Raw genomic sequence first — 19018 nt, 5'->3', positions numbered from 1 at the left:
TTTGTTTTTTTACTATGTTTGTTTTTTTACTGGATTTTAAATTAGTCAGTAACATGTATAGTGTTTTTGTTAACCTATTTTTCTCCGTCATCAGGCATTTAAGGCATTTTCATGCTAACAGTGCACCTCATTTAAGTCGTTTTGTGTGTTCTGTTTTTTTCCTACCTCTTCTTTTAAAGGTGACCTTGATCAGATTATCCTCACACAAAAGAATAATAAAATAAGAATGATCAGAAAGCAAACTATCAAAAATGGAGCTGATGAAACTGCTCATGCTAGTATATTACGCAGATATAATGTTTACTGACCGAAGCGGCTGCCATTCTGCTGGTTATACGATACAGTGCAAACATTATTCTCCGGTTTTATTGTTGATCCACTCTGACATCTTTTACATTGCCCTGCAAATCCCCTTGAGAGTTTCCTGAGGTTTCCTAACCCCTTAGAGATAAATGTGTGTGAGAAAAAGCCCCTTCAGGGACATGGATGGTCATACTTGTGTTTTTTTTTTCTTTTTTTTATCTCGTCGCTGTTGCCCCTAGACTGGCCGTTCCCCAAGGCAACAGATCATCTCGGGCGAGAGAGAGAGAGAGAGAGAGAGAGAGAGAGCGAGAAAAAGGAAATTTTATTAAAAGATCAGTTCTGTCCTTAGGGAAGAAACTGCTGTGTGAAAAACTATTAAGATGATCAGCAATCAGGAAGTGTGTTTAATCTTAATTTAAGTGTCACTGTTAACATCCGGCGCCTACTAATTATTAATGCAAGTGATTTATTCCGGGGACTGCAGGGTTGAATTTAATAAAGAAGCGTACCCCCCCCCCCCCCCCTCTTTTTTTTTCCTTCCCAATAAGCAACATCTCAAGAACACTGAATCCATAAATAACAGATGATTTATTTTATACAAAGCAGTGCAACCAAGAGTATTAAGAGAAATGAGATGAGGAAACTATAACAAAATTAATCGTTCGGGGTCACGGAAAATTTCACCGGAAAATTTTGGATGTAATTCGGTTCGTTACAAGCATTTTATACTCGATTCCCCTGTTTTCATTTTGTGAGATTACTAGCGTAATCTCGTTTGATATCTTCCTTCTCTCTTTTTTTATGTTTTTCAGGGCACTCCAGCCAGTTTTGTGCGCTACAGAGTGGACCAAGACAGGTCGCCGTACAGCGGGAGTATCTTTGATGTGGAAGAAGTGACCGGAAGGATCGTCACTAAGGTCAACCTCAATGAGGAGCCCAGCCTTACTTTCAAGGTGAGTACAGGCTAGCGGAGTGGTTCACAAACCCATTTCAAAGATGTCCCCTATGTGAAAGGTTTTTTGTTTAGCAAAGTACCCCCCAAATCAGTGGTTCTCAAATGTGGGCACTTGTACCCCTGGGGGTACTTGAAGGAACTTCAGGGGGTACTGGAGATTTTAAATAAAACAAAAAACCCTTGCGGTGTTGTGTTACAAATGATGGATTTTTTTTATGATATCGTTCAAGAATCAATGTGGGAAAAAAACATTAGGGAGCTGAAATTTCCAGTCGATGATTAAAACGTATTACATTTCAAAATGCAACAATTGTGATATTTCTATGTTATTGCAGCTGGATGTGTGAGATTTTGTGGACCAAAATCACCATTGTCCAAATTTTGGACCATATAAAACCATTATAATTACAATTTTTGAGATGCATTTTAATAGGATTTATTACATTGATTTTCCTGTAATTTTTGCAATAATTCGTAGAGCGGTGGTCAAACTATGTCAAAAAAACATAAAATTCTTTGTTGACTTGTATTTTACCTCAAGACAGTAGGTGGCAGTAGAGACCAGTCAATTAAGGTTTCATCTTCATGTCACAGACTACAAAGACAAACCATACCATTTTTCAATTTTTTTATGGGTGTTAATAATTTTAACCTACACATATATGGATAGCACAGATGCTACTGAACAATTTTGAGTGGTTGAAGGAAAAAATGTATATTCAAAAATAGCTATAAAAAAAAAACAAGGATTAAAACGGCTTTAGGTACACCTATACAATTTTTTATCGATAATAATCTTATTTAGAGGCAGTGTGTCGAGTTGGGGGGAGGCAAAAAGTTTTCTTTTTCCTGGGGGGGCTTGGCAAATTATAATTGAGAAGCACTGGAGTATATAAAGGTAAAAAGTTAATATAATTGAGAATTATTGTTCATGACTTTACTAAATATGGCCGATTTAAACGATTAATTGGTCAGGTGCTAGTTTTGTCATTATTTCAAAATGTTCTGCTTTGTAGATTAAAAAAAAGTGATCAAACCAAAAAAAAAATAGTTTTGTATTCGTGGCATATGTTCACTATATGACATCATTTTTTCTGGAGTGTTTACAAGCAGTGATATGAACACTCACCGCCTGTTGCATAAACCCATCATCTCAAGGTGACCCGTCCTGTTTATTACTTATTTTTAAACATATTTTTTAAAGCGAGAAACAGCTTCTGTCGGACATTTTGTTCTAATAAGGATGTCTCGGCCACTACATCGTTACAAAAATGTTCCCTCTCTCCAGTCCTCCTCCTTGTGCTCGTGAAATGAATCATGGCGGATGCCGTAAACAACGTGTTATATCTCGCCACTGTGTGTGTGTGCGTGCAGTTGTTTGTCATCGCCTTTGATGACGGCGAGCCAGTCAAGTCAAACGGTACCTTGGTGGAGATCACTGTCCTTCAGCCCTCACGCATTCCCATCTTCACGCAGGAGGAGTACAGGTGAGTGCACGTAGATGACGATTCAACATGTTGAATTAATATTCACCTGCTTTGTCAAATATTTATTGCTGCGAGTCTCCTCATTTGGAATTAATGACGCGCGTCAACTGCTTTGGCCTACATTCTGCTCCTGTGTCATTGTCATGCTCGTTTTTCGCCACATTAATCAGTTTCCAGTGTAAATACGGACTGGATATTCAGGGTGCTTGTCGTAAATCATTGCGGCGGAAAAATCCACTTACAATGGATTTTTGGCATCCATAGCCGTCAATGGCAGTCAATGAGTTCAGACTGGTCAACCCAAAAATGTTCTTTAACGAATATGTTCTACGCGTCCCTACTAGTCAAAACATGGCATTCCGAGATTATAAATTCCACACTATGAGGTGCAGATAAAGGCCTTAAAGGAAGTATAATTTTTCGCATCGTAAAATCCGCAAATATATGAGCGTCTCGTCTTTGTCATTTCGCGACAAAATGCAATGTTTTGGCAAAGTGATATTGATTTTGAGTCACTGTTTATTGGCTTGATATATAGATGGAGAAAATAGGAGTCAAAATAAAGAAAGCTGCTGCCCGATTGAATTCATATAATGTAACAAAAAACGTACAGGTTGGTGCAGGCTGACCCTTGTCTTCATAAATATTCTTCATGAACTGGTTCACAACTTTTTTTTTTCTTCTTCTGGGAGTCCTTGTGTGTCCAACATGGACTGTAAAACTGGGTATTCATTAAATGTAAGAAGAGAGGAGAGTTTTTGTCTGCCCATGTCCACGCATATCTCTTCTACCTTTTTGTCACTGTGGAACCGTAGTCTTTGAATTCCGCGTTGGAGAATATGTTCCGCGTATGCGCTGCTACATGTCAACCCCACTCATTGCGTTGCGGTTCAGAAATTTAGAGTGCGCCGAGAGACCTGAGACAGAACACAAGCGCCCGCAGATAGGGCTGAATGGTTTTTCCAAAGGAAATAACTTTGCCGACGCAGTTTACAACGGTATCACAAACATTATGTATATGCATCTTGGTGGAAAAAAAAGGTTTGAAACGGAATTTTTAACATTGAAAATGTGCTTGCGATAATGGCAATAAATACGACTAATTCCAAACAATTTGTCAACCGATTCTGGACGCTAACAGCGCATAATTTGCTACGTTCGGCGATGTTCGCAATTCAGTGGGATGGCTTCAGTAATTGAGAGTTTTATTTTTATGCTGTCCAGAATATTGTACAAGGTACAGGACTCATGGTTTCTTGTCATTACACCTGCACAAGTACAAGGCAATGGCATTTCACTTGACAGGCACAAACTGTCCAAGAAACGGACGCTGGACGCTGGACGCTGGAGGCTGGACCTAAAGGCCTGTCGGTACTCGCTAAAAGGCGCTATGAGGTCTTAGGTGAGAAAAAAAAAATTGAGTGATAGGGGAGGAAAAAAGTTTTGAGTCATGTTCCCAACAATTGTATAAGCCTAGAAAATCCTTGCACGTTTGACGTGAAACTGGTCCACAGAACAAAAATTGATCGGGGCGGCATATGCTCAGTAGCGTGGTTGTCTCCAATCGAGAGATCCCCCCAATCATCGTGACCGTGTCGAAGTGTCCTTGAGCAAGACGCTGAACCTCGTTTTGCTACATCATCAGTTTGTGAATGAGTACTAAATGTAGAACCCTTTGGAGTACCTAAGGTAGAAAAGCGCTACATAAGAGAAAGTCCATTTAATGGTTACCAAAATATTGAGTCCTTTCTCTCTCCATGAAAGTTAAAGCCCTATCCCACCTTTACGGGGCGGCACGGCTCGGTGGTAGAGTGGTCGTCTCCCAGCTGGGAGGCTGTGGGTTCGATCCCTCGACCATTAAGACCATGTTCAAGTGTCTTTGAGCAAAACACCGAACCCCCAGTTGCTCCTGATCTTCAGTCATCAGTAGGTAAACGCTTTGAGTATCCAAGGTAAAATAAGTGAAAGTATATTTACCATTTACCACCTAAGGGTGAGTGTTAGCGAGGGTAGCAGTTCCTTTGATTTCCTCGGGGTTTATTCAAGGCAGACGGTCGCCAGATGTCACCAGAGATTGCCAAACGGTCACCAGACGATCGCAGACATTCGCAAAGGTCCGGCTAATGCGAGAGCCCCGAACAAAGCTCGGCCAGATTACAAGAGCCGACATTCACCAAAGTTCAGACAGGAAGTCGGTGAGATAGGTGCTTAAAAGCTGACGTTCCAATTTTTTCATCTCTAGTCTCACGTTTTAGAGGTGATTTAAGATGTACCGTGCATCGATTAGAATCTCCGTTTGGCAGGCTTAAGCACCGGCACAATTAAACTGTCAGAAAGGGCAAAACTCCTAATTCTCAACGATGCCGACGGGCTGCCACGCCAGACGGTGCGCGTCCGAGCGTGGCCCGACAAAAGGCTGATGTTGCAGTGACTCAGGAAGGAGTCTGCGGCGTGATTTATAATTAAAGCACACATGGATTATTAACAGCGCATCCGAAGCGGCTTTGAAGAACTCGCTCATTACGCCGTCGGCTTGGGCGGCCCGTAATATGCCGCGTTGCATACTCGCAGTCGGCACCTGTCTCAGGTGATTCCCAATACGCCGAAGGACTGATGGCAAAGTTGGCTCCTGCGAGGCTTAATGGAACCGCTCCTTTTAAGTGGATTGATTTACGAGCCGGCTTGTCAGTCGGCGTCGGCAGACGAGCCGGCGTAACTGAATTTGACATGCCATTAGGCAGACTGAGGCAAGACACAGCTGTCAACACAATGACGGAGTCGTGCGCAAATATGCCCATCCGGTTCTCTTTTGTGGATTTTCTGTACGGTTACCAGTCGCAACATTTGGTACACCCGCATGATTTAATGACATCCCACAGGAAAGTTGTATCCTAAAAAAAGCTCCCTTCGCTAGAAATGCACGGCAGTGGATGCTCATCCCAGCTGCTGCGGGTGTATCTCAAAAGTCGGCACTTAACGAGCATCGGCGGAGCTACTCACTTTTCAATTCATATGAAAGGCAGTTGGTGAATAAGTGATTTTGTTTCATATTTGAGTGCTTCCACAACAGTACGGGCAAATGTCCAGAGCGACTTCAAAGCCACAGATGCAGTCCATTCTGGAAAATTCATTTTATAAGTCATGCAGTTACCTCCTTAGGGTAAAAACGTAATACCTCTGTGACCGCGTTTATCACAAGCAGGATTAGCTTTGCCAAGGAGTTTGGATTTTATTGTTGTAATGTTTGTAAACAATAGACAGCGGGGTACATCCAGGTCACAGCACGCTAAAATGATGTGGCGGGTCGTATCTGGCCCCTGGGCCTTGAGTTTGAAGCCCGTGTTCTACAGTAGTATCAAAAGTATCATACCGTCTAACACATAGGTGTCAAACTCCAGTCCTCGAGGGCCGGCATCCTGCATGTTTCAGGTTTTCTTTCCCCAACACACCCGATTCAAATGATTAGCTCATTAGCAAGGTCTGCAGGAGCTTCAAATTGATCCCAATCATTTGAATCAGGTGTTTTGGAGGGAAAGGGGTTTGAAAACATGTAGGATACTGGCCCTCGAGGACTGGAGTTTGACACCTGTGGTCTAACATATGAGCAGTTGCTATGCTAATTTAGCAGCACTTGCTATACTAGCATAGTTTCTGTTTCCAGTGTGATAAAGTTGCTATACTAGCTTACTATGCTAGCGTAGCAGCAGTTTCCTGCGAGGTAAAGTTTGAGATCAGGTTTAGCTGCTACGCTAGCGTCGATAGGTATTGTTTATAGACAAGTGGAAAAGTTTGTGGGTCACGTTTGCGTACTCGTGACGCAAAATGAGTTGTTGCAAGCTAGAAGTACAGGTGACAGGGTCTATAAATCCTGATACAGCCTCACTCCCCTCAATGTTTTCTTCATCCGTCGCTGAACATGCACGGCGGCGTCACCGCCGGCTGAGTCATTGATCAACACTTTTGATTAGCGCCGCTCGTCCGACCCTCGCAGAAGGTCGAGACCGCAAGCCGGCGCGTCCGCGGGGGGCGCCGTCGGCTTAGCGGCGGCGGCAGCTGGCCCGACCCCAAATCGTTGAGCCATGAAAAACGTTAGCCAGGTGCCGGAGCCTCTCCTACCCGACCGGCCTCTCTCCTGCCGAGGGTGTCCAATCTGCTCTGCTCTTTTGATCGCAGAGCCGGCTCATCCCTCAGCCGGGCTATTTCTCCCCAAAGAGAAGCGAGCACAAATCACCGTGTAAATGTCCAGAGAAGCTCACGTCTGTCACCGCGCAGGCACTAAGTTATATGAGCAATCAGGTAAGTTATGCCTGCAGCTCGGGGGCACACAATCAAAACGGCTCTGCTGGGTTTCGGCCGGCTTAATGATTTCTGCCCGGGCTTTATGGTCGGTCCCGTCCATCTGTCAGAGGGAAATGAGGGCCTCCCAGTCGTTGTTAGCTACAATAAATGGCCCCGACCGCTGTTTATGCCGTCGCGCCACACCTGCCATTTGTTGAGGAGCTTTTCAGATCATAGCAGCATGAGCTGTTTATGTAAGCGGCTCATAAAATAGAGTGCAAATAATAAAGTGCAACGTATAGCTGTTACTTGTAATTGTGAAATGATTTTTGGAGGATTAAGGCTGCTTGTTTGGGATACGTGGCGCAGATTTGTTTGCCTGTGTACATATGCCAGCAAGCAAGGATTTAAAATGTCGTAATAATACAGGCAGTTCGCGGGTTACCAGCGAGTTCCGTTCCGGCGCTGGCTAGGTAACCCGAATTTCCGCAAAATTCTTAATAAATGCTTTAATACCCCAAAATACCCCCTAAATGTGGAAATCACTAAATAGCTCTTTTTTAGCACTGCCATTGAGTCACATCTTTTCAGTTCTATTTTCTAGTTGTTCCATAATGGCTAGCAAAAAAACAAAACAAAACAAACAGATAAGCCGCACTGGATTATAAACCGCAGGGCTCAAAACATAAGAAAAAAGTGGCGGTTATAGTCCAAAAAATACGGTACTTTAGCACGTTGGCTAGTGTTGGTACGCTACTATGTTTGCGTGAATCGATAAAGTGCTTCAGTAAACACAATTTGTGATCAAGTTGGATATTTCATTTTCTTATATTATGATGTGTTTTTCGACAAAAGTATTGGAATAGATTCACGGTTGGTCGTGGCCGCTCTGGCACACTCCCGCCCTTCAGTCGCATGAAGTCGTCTCTCCTGTAATCAGCTGTGTTGATCGACGCGCGTGTCCGAGGGGAGCCGATGAGCGATCGACTTTTTAATCTCCTTTTTGAGTTCATTGGCAGAATTCGCTCACAGTATTTACGGCATTAGCTCAATCGATCTTGTGGTGTAACGTTTGTATCTGGTTGCAAATCGTCGCACAGTTAATCCGATTTTAAATGCTTTAATTTTCATAAATACATTATTTATCATCCACATAATCAATGGTCGCATGGTCCATTTTTCACTGCACATCAATTATTCAGGCTTCTACTAGAGATATCTATTATTTTTTTCTGAATAATTCCATTATTTATTGTACAATAATGAAAGTGATTATCGTAGTTTCCGCACTATAAGGCGCACCTAAAAACCTTATTTTTTTTTTAAAAGCTGATGGTGCACCTTATAATCCGGTGCGCCTTATAAGTGGACCAATATTGAGATTGGGATTCGTAGATGGGGAATGAAATGATAAAGTAAGCTTTACCTGTTTCTTTTGTGTGTTTACAGTTGAACAAGGTTGCTCATATTGACATTCACTTATTATGCTATTGAGAGTTATGATTTGAGTTATTATTGTTATTACTTTGAGTATTACTATATCGTGATTGAAAAAGTTTTAAAATATGTCATTAATTGAGGGTGTGCCTTATAATCCGGCGCGCCTTATATACGGAAAAAGTTTTAAATTATGTCATTAATTGAGGGTGCACCTTATAATCCGGTGCGGAAAATACGGTAGTTGTACTGTGGCGCCAAATACATTTGAATAAAACCTACTTGGCCTTTGCCCCTCCCAAAATTCTTTAGAAGTTGGATTTATCCTTTTTTTCCAATGTGTTACTGTCTAGCTCAGAAGAATCCTTTAAAAGAATCGTATTATGTTTCATCGCCCCCCCCCCCCCCCCCCACCCCCACCCCCCCACAATTCCAAAACATTCCCAGGTGTCTTCATAAAAGGTCTGCCATTCCATTGTCAAAACATACAAAGGATACAGAACACTTAACATCCACTTCTGGCAGTCTACATGAAATGACTTTTTATTTCCCATCTCGTGCAGATACTGAGTACGGCTTTAGTTACCATGGCAACCAGGGGGCAGAGCGAGAAGTGACAAAGGCAGGGAGGAGGCTACTAAGTGATACCAACTTCCAAAAACCACCTTTAACCCAATGACTTCAAATGAGGCATTAAATTCAATCAAATGAACTCAGCGGGTTGGAAGTGCACAGTTGATTGTTCAAAGATGTTATTTGCGGAATAGGAACGTAACCGAAGATTTATTTGGCTCTTTAATTCCACACTTGATGCATGGGCGGACTCTCTATAGACCATTTGTATCAAAGCCATTTATTAAACCAATTAACTAAATTTACACACACAGCTTATTGAATTTATTCTGTTTGACACTAGCAATATATGAAAACGGGACCTTCACCATAAAGTTGAAGAGGAAGGGGCATTTTTCAGGATTAAATCAAGATTTATGACACTTAGGCTTTATCCACCGTCACATTTTAACCCATTCAGTACCATGGACGAAACTTCTCGTCTTTTAAAAAAGTAATAATAATAAATCGTAAAATTCTGATCAAATATGTTTTTTTTCGGAGAAGAGCTGACACTATTGACTAATGCTTACCTAATATTAGACAATTGAGTACTGTAGTGACAATTGTCACCATTGAATGGCAGTGTTTCCACACTTATAACACAGCTGTGACCTACATGCAAGTGTAACTGAAGAATGGAAGTCAGTCTTTCAATGGCAGCACCCATATTTAAATAGACATAGCACACAATATTCACCTGGCCTTCAAATATGAGTGAAAATGCTAAATATACTCGTTTCCTTTTCCAATAACGCTTGGCACTGAAAAAGTTAACACATTCACTGCCAGCGGGGTAAAAATGGTTCTTTGACGTATTTAGTCATCGATGGCACTGAATATTGGTACTCTTTAAAGGGACAGTATGTAAGATTTAGACCGTTTTTCATCACGGACAGCAGGAGGTGCTGCAGATGCTGCATTTACCATTGTCCGTAGCTATAACAAACATGGCCGCCTCCGGAGAAGTGTAATATAATGTAATATAATTGAATGATAACTTGACCTATGATTATATTTAAAAAATGCTGTTGGTCATTAAGAACACATTCATTTGCAAGTTTTTTAAATTCACAATCATTTAATTCCTTCCTTTTTAATAAATATGGTCCAAATCTTACACTTTGTCCCTTTAAGACCTATGAGATTTTTTCCCTCGTTTTTACATACTATAGTGCCATAGAAAACTTGCTTAAAAAAACATATCTGAATATAAACTGGTCTATGATTCGTGGGCTTTGTTGTGAGAAGAGCACCCAATTTACGTCAGCGACACCTCCGGTGGGATTCAGCTTGTTAGGGAGAGAATAATGTCTCCCTGCGGGCAAGGCCCCCAGGCGGCAAATGATTTAGTCGCCCGCTGTAAAACATAAAAGGCGCCACGTCTGTTTGCGCGATGTCAAGACGCATCGCTGTCTATGTCGCTCCACTGGCGTGCCAGGCTGACCCAGCGGTTAATAATACTGTATTATAAATGGATGATTATTGATGTTATGCCATGTAACACACCCAACCACATTTTTTTTTTAAATCAGTCATCTTCGTTTAGTCTTTTGGATGAAAAGTAATTATTAGTCAGTGTTTTTTTTTTTTTTTTTTTGTAATCGAGGACTGGGGTAAAAGTCGACCAAGTGGGGTAAGTTGACTTTAAAAATAGGTAGACTAAAAACAGTCTTAATCATGTCTGCGCCACAGTTTTCTACATTGATATTTGTTAATAAGGCCGACCTTATTACAGCTCGGCCAAATAAAGAAGAAAAAGCAAAGACTATTTCTGAAGATTGGAATCATTCTAAAAATCATTTTAAATCATTTTAAAAAGTGGAAAAATAATGATCAAATATTCATTCATTATAAATTAATAATAATACACTTTTGCAACATGGGTCGGCAAACTGAAATGTTGAAAGTTATGGAACCCCCCCAAAAAATCGGATTTCTACCCTATAATGAAGGCAACACAGAATTCCGCTTTTTAAGTCTAGATGAATGAAAATCTGTCTTTTTTTTTCAATGTCAGAAATATATATATATATATATATATATATATATATATATATATATATATATATATATATATATATATATATATATATATATATATATATACTGTTTAGCGTAGTTACTTTTGTTCTTAAAATTTTCTCATTAAAAATATATATTTTAATTATAGTCCACTACTCATTTATATTCTGAGGGCTCTGTGAAAATTGAAAAAATAAATGAAAAAAATCCCAACAGTGTGGCCCTAACTATCCTTAAAATGACCCCTTACAATATATTTGTAGTACAAAAGTCTTAAAAATCCTCAAGCCAATAAACAGCTTTTCTAAAACTTTGTAATTAGTCTGCAATCACCATAAAAATGTTTGGGAATTGTTTTATAACCTACTGGCTACATTTAGGCAATGAGGGCTGTTAAATTTGATCGATATGGCTTTAAAAACTGATTTTCAGAAGCCATAAATTTTTCTTCCTCCTTGATTACTTTTCCCTCTCTAATGTGCACTATTGTATAAATATGATTACTGTTTGTCTTTTTTGTGATTATTTTTCTTCAGGCAGGATGAATTTTCTTTTTCCCTATGCAAATAATAAAAGTCCATTTTCCATATGTCCTTAAAAGACTGACATGTCTACCTTTTAGTGCACATGGACCAAAAATGCTTTTTCTTGTTTTCCAATAATATTCATCACAATAAAATCAACCAAGGAAATTTAAGTCGTTAATTTTATATAAAATATGCATGGGCAGAATTACAGTATAACAGCATAGCAACGCTCGTTTCCCCTCAGTAGCACAATTCATGATAAGAAGTCATCAAGTTTTGCAGAGGTTTCACAAAAAGGCCTTCATTCTTCATTTTTTTTTTGACGCCAAGAGGCAATTAATAATATTTTATAATAATAAGTAATGATGGTTCCCACGATTAAGAAAAAGTCATAGAATAATATCCCCAAATGGTTTATTTTATCCACCCCTATTCCATTATTCATCTCCTAACTCTCACATATCAATATCAGATTATTACATTTCTTTATTATGATGTTCATTATTCTCATTCTTTTTATGGTTTTGATAGGCCGAAATGAATTATGGTTATTATCATGTTCCCAAGGCCCCCAAAAAGGACACCCATCGGCAAAATTAATCATGTTCCATTTTTGCTGCTTCTCCGCCGTCTTTTCTTGGCATTATGCTTTTTTTTAAAAGCGAAATTAATGTTTTGCATAATAAAGAGTGTCCTAATGAATCCCCATCAAACTGAGAACACTGTATACATTTTTTGTTTGCTATTTTTGACAGTTGACGCATTACATAAATAATATACCATTACTGATAACAATATACAGTGGACCCCTGGCATACGAAATTAATACGTTCCGGGGTTGGGATCGGAAAGTGAAATCGTAATAGAAACCTGTGGTGATTAGCTAATGCGTGTAAAATCCCAGGTAAAAACATCGAAATTGTAAAAACATCGAAATTGTCTATATACATATTAAAAATTTGTAACAAAATAGTATAGCAAGTGCTACTTATATATAATATACATGTAAACAATGAAATAACATCATAAATCTAAAAATATATGCAGGAAAAATGACATTTTATTTACCTTTGTGACGTTGACTTGAGCTACTTACGGCCATAGCGAGGGTAGCCTAGCCTAGCCTAGCCTAGCCTAGCCTTCTTCATATTTCTTGATTATCTCCAGTTTCGTTTCCATACTAATTATCTTTGTACTTCTACCTTTGACATCAGTAGCAATCTTGGGACCCATGGCTAACCAATTCAAGTTTGAATTAAGCACTAAAATGCACAATAAATACAATATCGCACGCATTCACTCGAGATCAAGTCTTTAGCATATCGGCGTTTTAGTGACACCATCTTTGTGACACCGTGACGCCGACCAATAGCAGACCAGCATCTTAGTGACACGTTGCAGCACAGGCGCTTTGACGTGAATAGACAATAAGAGCAATTACTTAAAAACGCCTGAAGAGGGAGGCAAAACAACATAAACAGAGCCAACCCCACAGGTCATGATAGTTGTTGACGCCGTAAAGCGGGAAAAATGCCATCAAGAAGAAATATGACATTATTAACCATTCTTCTTCTATTTCTTCTGTCTTTCTATTTCTTAAATATTATTATTGTCGTTGTTAGGACACTTATTAATGATCAGTGCATTGATGGCCTTTCAGAATGCGCAACCAGTGTTCAGAGGAAAAACTTCAAAATAAAAGCCTAGTAAAGCTATTTCATTAACGTCCGTGGTATTTTATTTGTTTTTTTTTTAATTTGGCCTGTGTAATTTAGAGTATTGGTAGTGTTTTACATGGTTTTTGCGGCGCATGACATAACTCCTCCTACTCTCCCTCCTCGTCCTCCAATAGCAGACCATGGCGATCGTTCTGTACAGATCACCGATTAAGTCTAACGAAACCTGGCACTTTTTGAACACAAATAAACTGCCGTTTAAAAATCATTTGGGACTGTCGGCCGGCGCTTGATTCTCAGTTTACATGAGGAGCAAAATCCAATATTTACACAGCAAACAACGATGTGAAACGGCTTACTGCTTTCCAATTATGTTTTTTCAAAATGGGGAAAAAATGTGTGTGTCGGATTGCTCAGGTGTTTTGCCTTCAAAGCTGATTTAATTTGTGTCCATCTGGTAAACAAAGGTACTAATTTCCCCTTTACAACGCACAAAGCCTGTGCTGCATCTTGTAAAATTCTTATTGGCTCACAAAACGTTGGAATTTGAGCTAAGCAAGATTATGATGAGCGGCTATACTCTTTCAAATGATGAAAGCGGACTAATGCTAATTTACTGGCTGCGGGCCTTTTCAAATTTATCAAAAGCTGTCAAGCATGCTGGCGAGCATTAACTTTGAGTGAAGACCATTTCATTTCGGTTCAATCAATCAATCAAACAATTTATGTGATCAGATGCAGTCTAAATCGCAAACGTCCATATTTTTTGGACCACAAGCTGCACCTTTTTTCTCATGATTTGAGCCCTCCCACTTGTCGTCCAGTGGAGCTTATCTGCAATATCTGTACTAGCCAACAGGGGGCAATCAACCAGTAAAGCAAATGTGTATCTGTTCAAGGTGCCAATTTATGAAACTACTGTGAAATAGATTTGAAAAGAAGTGAAACAATGGCTGTGCTCGGAATTTTAAAAGTATAAAATATGTAGTATAAAATAATATATGTATTATTATAAAAGTTTGTGACACGTAATTTATATATATATATATATATATATAAATATATATATATATATATATATATATATATATATATATATATATATATATGTATGTGTGTGTGTGTGTGTGTGTGTGTGTGTGTGTGTGTGTGTGTACCGTATATTCCGCACGATAAGGCACACCAGTTTATAAGGCGCACCTTCAATGAATGGCCGATTTTAAAAACGTTTTGATATATAGGGCGCACCGCATTATAAGGCGCAAAGAATAGAATCTACAGTAGTAGCTGGGCTTGCGTTATCCATCCACTAGATGGAGCTGCGCTAAAGGGAATGTCAACAAAACAAATTAGTCAGTCCATCTTTATTAATAGACAATCAGAAATTTCCAATAAAGTTCGATTTGTGGAAAGTTCGAGCTGAAGAATAGGGAAAAATACGTCTTGATTAAATTAAAAGATTGTTTAGATCGATGCCAAGATAAATCAAGAGTTGAAAAGATGATACTAGGATTATATAATTATGTTGCTGTAAGCAGGCAATAAAAAAAGTATAAAAAAAATACTTCCATCTGTGACAGAATAGTTTTATCGGTGCATTTTATAATCTGAAAAATACGGTATTTTATTCGGCTACACTGCATGAGTTTCACAGGTGTTTCTCACAGATGTTTTTTTTTTTTTTTAACATACTTGTTTGGATTGGCTATTTCCAGCTGTCAATCCCAGTCCCAACAGTTCTGCCGTCTGGCCCCCACGTGCCACCTTACCGTTTGCCCTCTAGCCATCAGAAATTGCTTTGTAATTGAGTGTAATATTTTATTAGTGCCAACGCGACACCAGTTTTAAAGGTCACCGTGCTAATTGAGGTGCAAGTGATGTAGAAACTGGTTGGGTGGGAGAATTCCTATGGTTGTCGAAAAAGACATTTAAATATTATAAATAAATTGAAAAAAAAAAAAAAAAAAAAAAAATATATATATATATATATATATATATATATATATATATATATATATATATTATTTGTATATTTTGTATATTATTTATTTTGTATATTATTTGTATAAATATATTATATATTATATATATATATATATATATATATATATATATATATATATATATATATATATATATATATATATAATGTGTGGAAAAATATGTATTAAAAATTAGGTTATTATCTGAAAGAGGACACTTTAGGTTGACTATTTTTTTTGTGTACCAATACAAATGAAGTTGGAATACATGGAATCTTTTTTTTATGATGTTTTGGTTCTAGTTTCATTCAATCTTTGACTTTACTGTTTGAAAATTGATGAAAAAAAGAAACATAAAATACATAGTGACTCTTGCTATACTTGGGCAATATTTACGAGGCATGAATAGTGAACATCTGCGCTGCTTTATTCAGAATAATTTTTAAAAATCATTTCCCCGATTAATCTCTAGTGTGCTGAATTGTCTTCCTAGTGAGGACAAATCGTGTCCAATCCATGCACTCACCCTAAACCTAACCCTAACCCTAACTGGATATCAAATAAATACACAACAAACTTTCGAATGAATACTTATTCAAATAAAATAACAAAAGCAGAACTACATCTTAGGTTTTGTGAGATTTCATGCTTTCTTTCCGCTAGTTCTGTTGCTATAGTACATCCTTATAATAGCACTCACAGCGGCTTACCTCAACAGGTAAATCCTACGGATTTATTGTGTCATCTAATAGTGTTCACGTAACATAGTTAGCTTCACGGCGCTCCTGTTGAGGTTGCGTTCTACTTTCTAATATCGAATTGCATGTAAATGCAAATGACCGTATTCCGTCTGACAGGCTGCAAAAAACTCCATGCCACAGTGCCGTTTTGCTGCAATGGCACAATTACAGCAGGAAATTGTATTATGTATGAACTCTATGTATAATATGCTCAATATGGCACTGACTGGCAGTGTATTGTATAGAAAATTATCTTTGTTGGTGGTCAAATGAACCAAATTTGTCTTTTCAACTTTTGTGACAGTGATTCAGAATTAATATTTACCTAAGAACGTGTGAAACACATAAAAATATTAAAGAAAGTCTTTCCTCCGATTTGATTTGATAGTTATTGAATGGAATACAATCGCATCGTTACAATTGTGTGTTATTTTTTAACACTTTTTTAACACTTGTGGCATTATTTACAAATTATGGAAATTCTTTTGATTTTGTGTTTTTATGATATCATAAAAGTATCAATGCGAGCCACCAGGGAGCTGAAATTTCCAGCATTTGATTAAAACATGTTCCATTTCAAAATGAAATGAGTCTGACAATTCTATGTGATTGCAGCTGGACTTTGTGTACAAAAATAATCATTGTCCAAAATTTGGACCATAGACAACCATTATAATTACGATTTTTGAGATGCATTATTATAGCATGTATGACTTTGATTTTCCTGCGATTTTGGCAAGAATCTGTTGAGCGGCGGTCAAACTATGTCAGCAAACAGAAGATTCTTTGTTGACGTGTTTCACCTTAAGACAGTAGGAGGCGGTACAGATCAGTTTTCATTTTTCATTTTTTTTCTGGGTGGTAATAAATGTAACCTGTTGTTGGAATTTCAGCTGTAACAGTCACAGAATGAGTTACCTTCTTCTCCCCCTTCCTTTGCTTGCGGCTGTCAGTTTTGATTGAATGAGCTGGAATTCTATCAATAGCTGGAGCCCGTGTACCGTTTTCCTCGCAAACGTACCAGGCTGCCATAACAACGAAGCCTTTAACACCTATGCAGCTCAGTAGTCATTCAAATAGCCTACTTCTTAACGGTAATTACTTCAAGGCGCCGGATCACATTAGCAAAGCCATATGTGAACGTTGACGAGGATGTGAGGCAGAGAGGTTTGACATAGTGTAAAACTCCCCCCCACCGGCACCCCCACCCCCCGCGGCGAAGTTTGTACGCCTCTGCCTCGTCTCGTAAGCGTCACGCAGCCATGGGGCCTCGGGCTGGCACGCTGGCTGACACCTGTGTGCCGCCCGCGCTTCTCCTGCCGTGTCGTCTTGACACCGGGACTCTCTGCCGCCGCCTGTAGAAACATCTTAGCCCTCCCCCTCCATGGTGTGTGTATGGGTGTGTGTGGTTTATTTCCTGTTTTTGTACTAAATTGAACTCGAAAGGAATTAAAAGTGACTTTTTTTTCCGCACAGATTGCGTAGCGTAGTGTGACTTGCACATACCGTAATTCCGTAATGTAAGACACACTCTTCTTCCCAAAAAAGGTCGGTTTTCTTACCGACAATGCTGACAGCTAACAGTACCTGTTGCAGCTTGTGTAAACTGAGTTGTTACAGCATTATTTTCAAAAAAAGAAGCGAGCGGACTGAACCACCGTTCGAGTCCATCCTTGTTCCCATGCAGGAATATTACGAAAACGGTGAGGATCATGTAAAACATAGGTGTCGAACTCCAGTCCTCGAGGGCCGGCGTCCTGCATGTTTTCCAGTTTTCTTTCCCCAACACACCTGATTCAAAAGATTAGCTCATTAGCAGGCTCTGCAAGAGCTTTAAAATGATCCCAATCATTTGAATCAGGTGTTTTTGAGGGAAAGGGTTTGAAAACATGTAGGATACCGGCCCTCGAGGACTGGAGTTCGACACCTGTGATGTAAAAGTTATGTCTCCAGCTGATTCAATTAAGAGTGGTAACGTATAGAGCTGTGAGAACACAGAAATGTATTCCATATGACTCATTTATTAATTGCGGTCGTTTCGCATATACACACAATCATACACGAGATGGAACACGGACGGTGCGCAACTTCGGGTATTTCTGGTAAGAAGAACTCGAGCTCCGTTGTGAGGAAAAGGAAAAACAATTGCATTCAAAAACTGCAGATAAGCCGCACTGAGCTAACAATGCTGACAGCTAACAGTGCCTGTTGCAGGTAACAGCAGCTTTTGCAAGCTGAGGCTTTATTTTCTAAAAAGAAGCAAGCGGACTGAACCAACGTTCGAGTCCATCCTTGTTCCCATGCAGGAATCTTACTAAAACGGTGAAGATCATGTAAAGTTATGATGTCTCCAGCTGATTCAATTAAGAGTGGAAACGTATAGAGCTGTGAGAACACAGAAATGTATTCCATTTGACTCATTTATTAATTGCGGTCGTTTCGCATATACACACAATCATACACGAGGTGGAACACGGACGGTGCGCAACTTCGGGTATTTCTGGTAAGAAGAACTGGACCCGCGTTGTGAGGAAAAAGAAAAACAATTTCATTTCAAAAACTGCAGATGAGTCGAAATGAATTTTAAGCCCAAGGCTCAAATCATGAGAAAAAAGTTACGACTTATCGTCTGCTTTGTAGTGGTTGATGTGTCATTTTTCTAATTGAAAAATAAGCTCCATTCTTCATTTGAGCGTTAATCAACTCACTTTTTTTACACCAATGCTATCATCTGTCCTGCAAAAGAAATACTTGTCTCATCCCCCTTGTCATATATGAAACATCTTTATAGTAATCTCTATACCTGGACCCGTCTCTCGGTATTTCTCAGCAGCTTATAGCCCCTCCAACAGAACGACTTTGTCAGGACGCGATAACAGCTCAGCTTCTTCTGGCACGCGAAGGCCCTGCGATGTACTCGCTATACGCACAGCTTCTCATATCCTGTCAAAGGATAGAAAATGGAGAAAAAAAAAAGTGTAATTTGGTCAGCACCC

General features: G+C 39.2%; 1 protein-coding gene across 4 annotated transcripts in view; it reads left to right on the top strand.

Annotated features, from left to right (window-relative positions):
* The window catches only part of LOC148419908 (protocadherin-15-like), a 226850-nt gene that overhangs the window by 163883 nt on the left and 43949 nt on the right, over window positions 1-19018 (top strand). For all 4 annotated transcript variants that reach the window (XM_088421421.1, XM_088421419.1, XM_088421420.1 and 1 more), the window contains 2 exons: window positions 1116-1256; window positions 2633-2745. In XM_088421421.1, the coding sequence (XP_088277547.1) occupies window positions 1116-1256; window positions 2633-2745 (254 nt within the window). The remainder of the gene's footprint in view (window positions 1-1115; window positions 1257-2632; window positions 2746-19018) is intronic.

The sequence above is a fragment of the Hippichthys cyanospilos genome, chromosome 8 (assembly GCF_059441005.1).
Source record: "Hippichthys cyanospilos isolate Australia breed blue-spotted pipefish chromosome 8, RoL_Hcya_1.0, whole genome shotgun sequence".
Taxonomy (NCBI): Eukaryota; Metazoa; Chordata; class Actinopteri; order Syngnathiformes; family Syngnathidae; genus Hippichthys; species Hippichthys cyanospilos.
The sequence above is the reverse complement of the archived record's forward strand: the minus strand, read 5'-3'. Positions and strand labels throughout refer to the sequence as shown.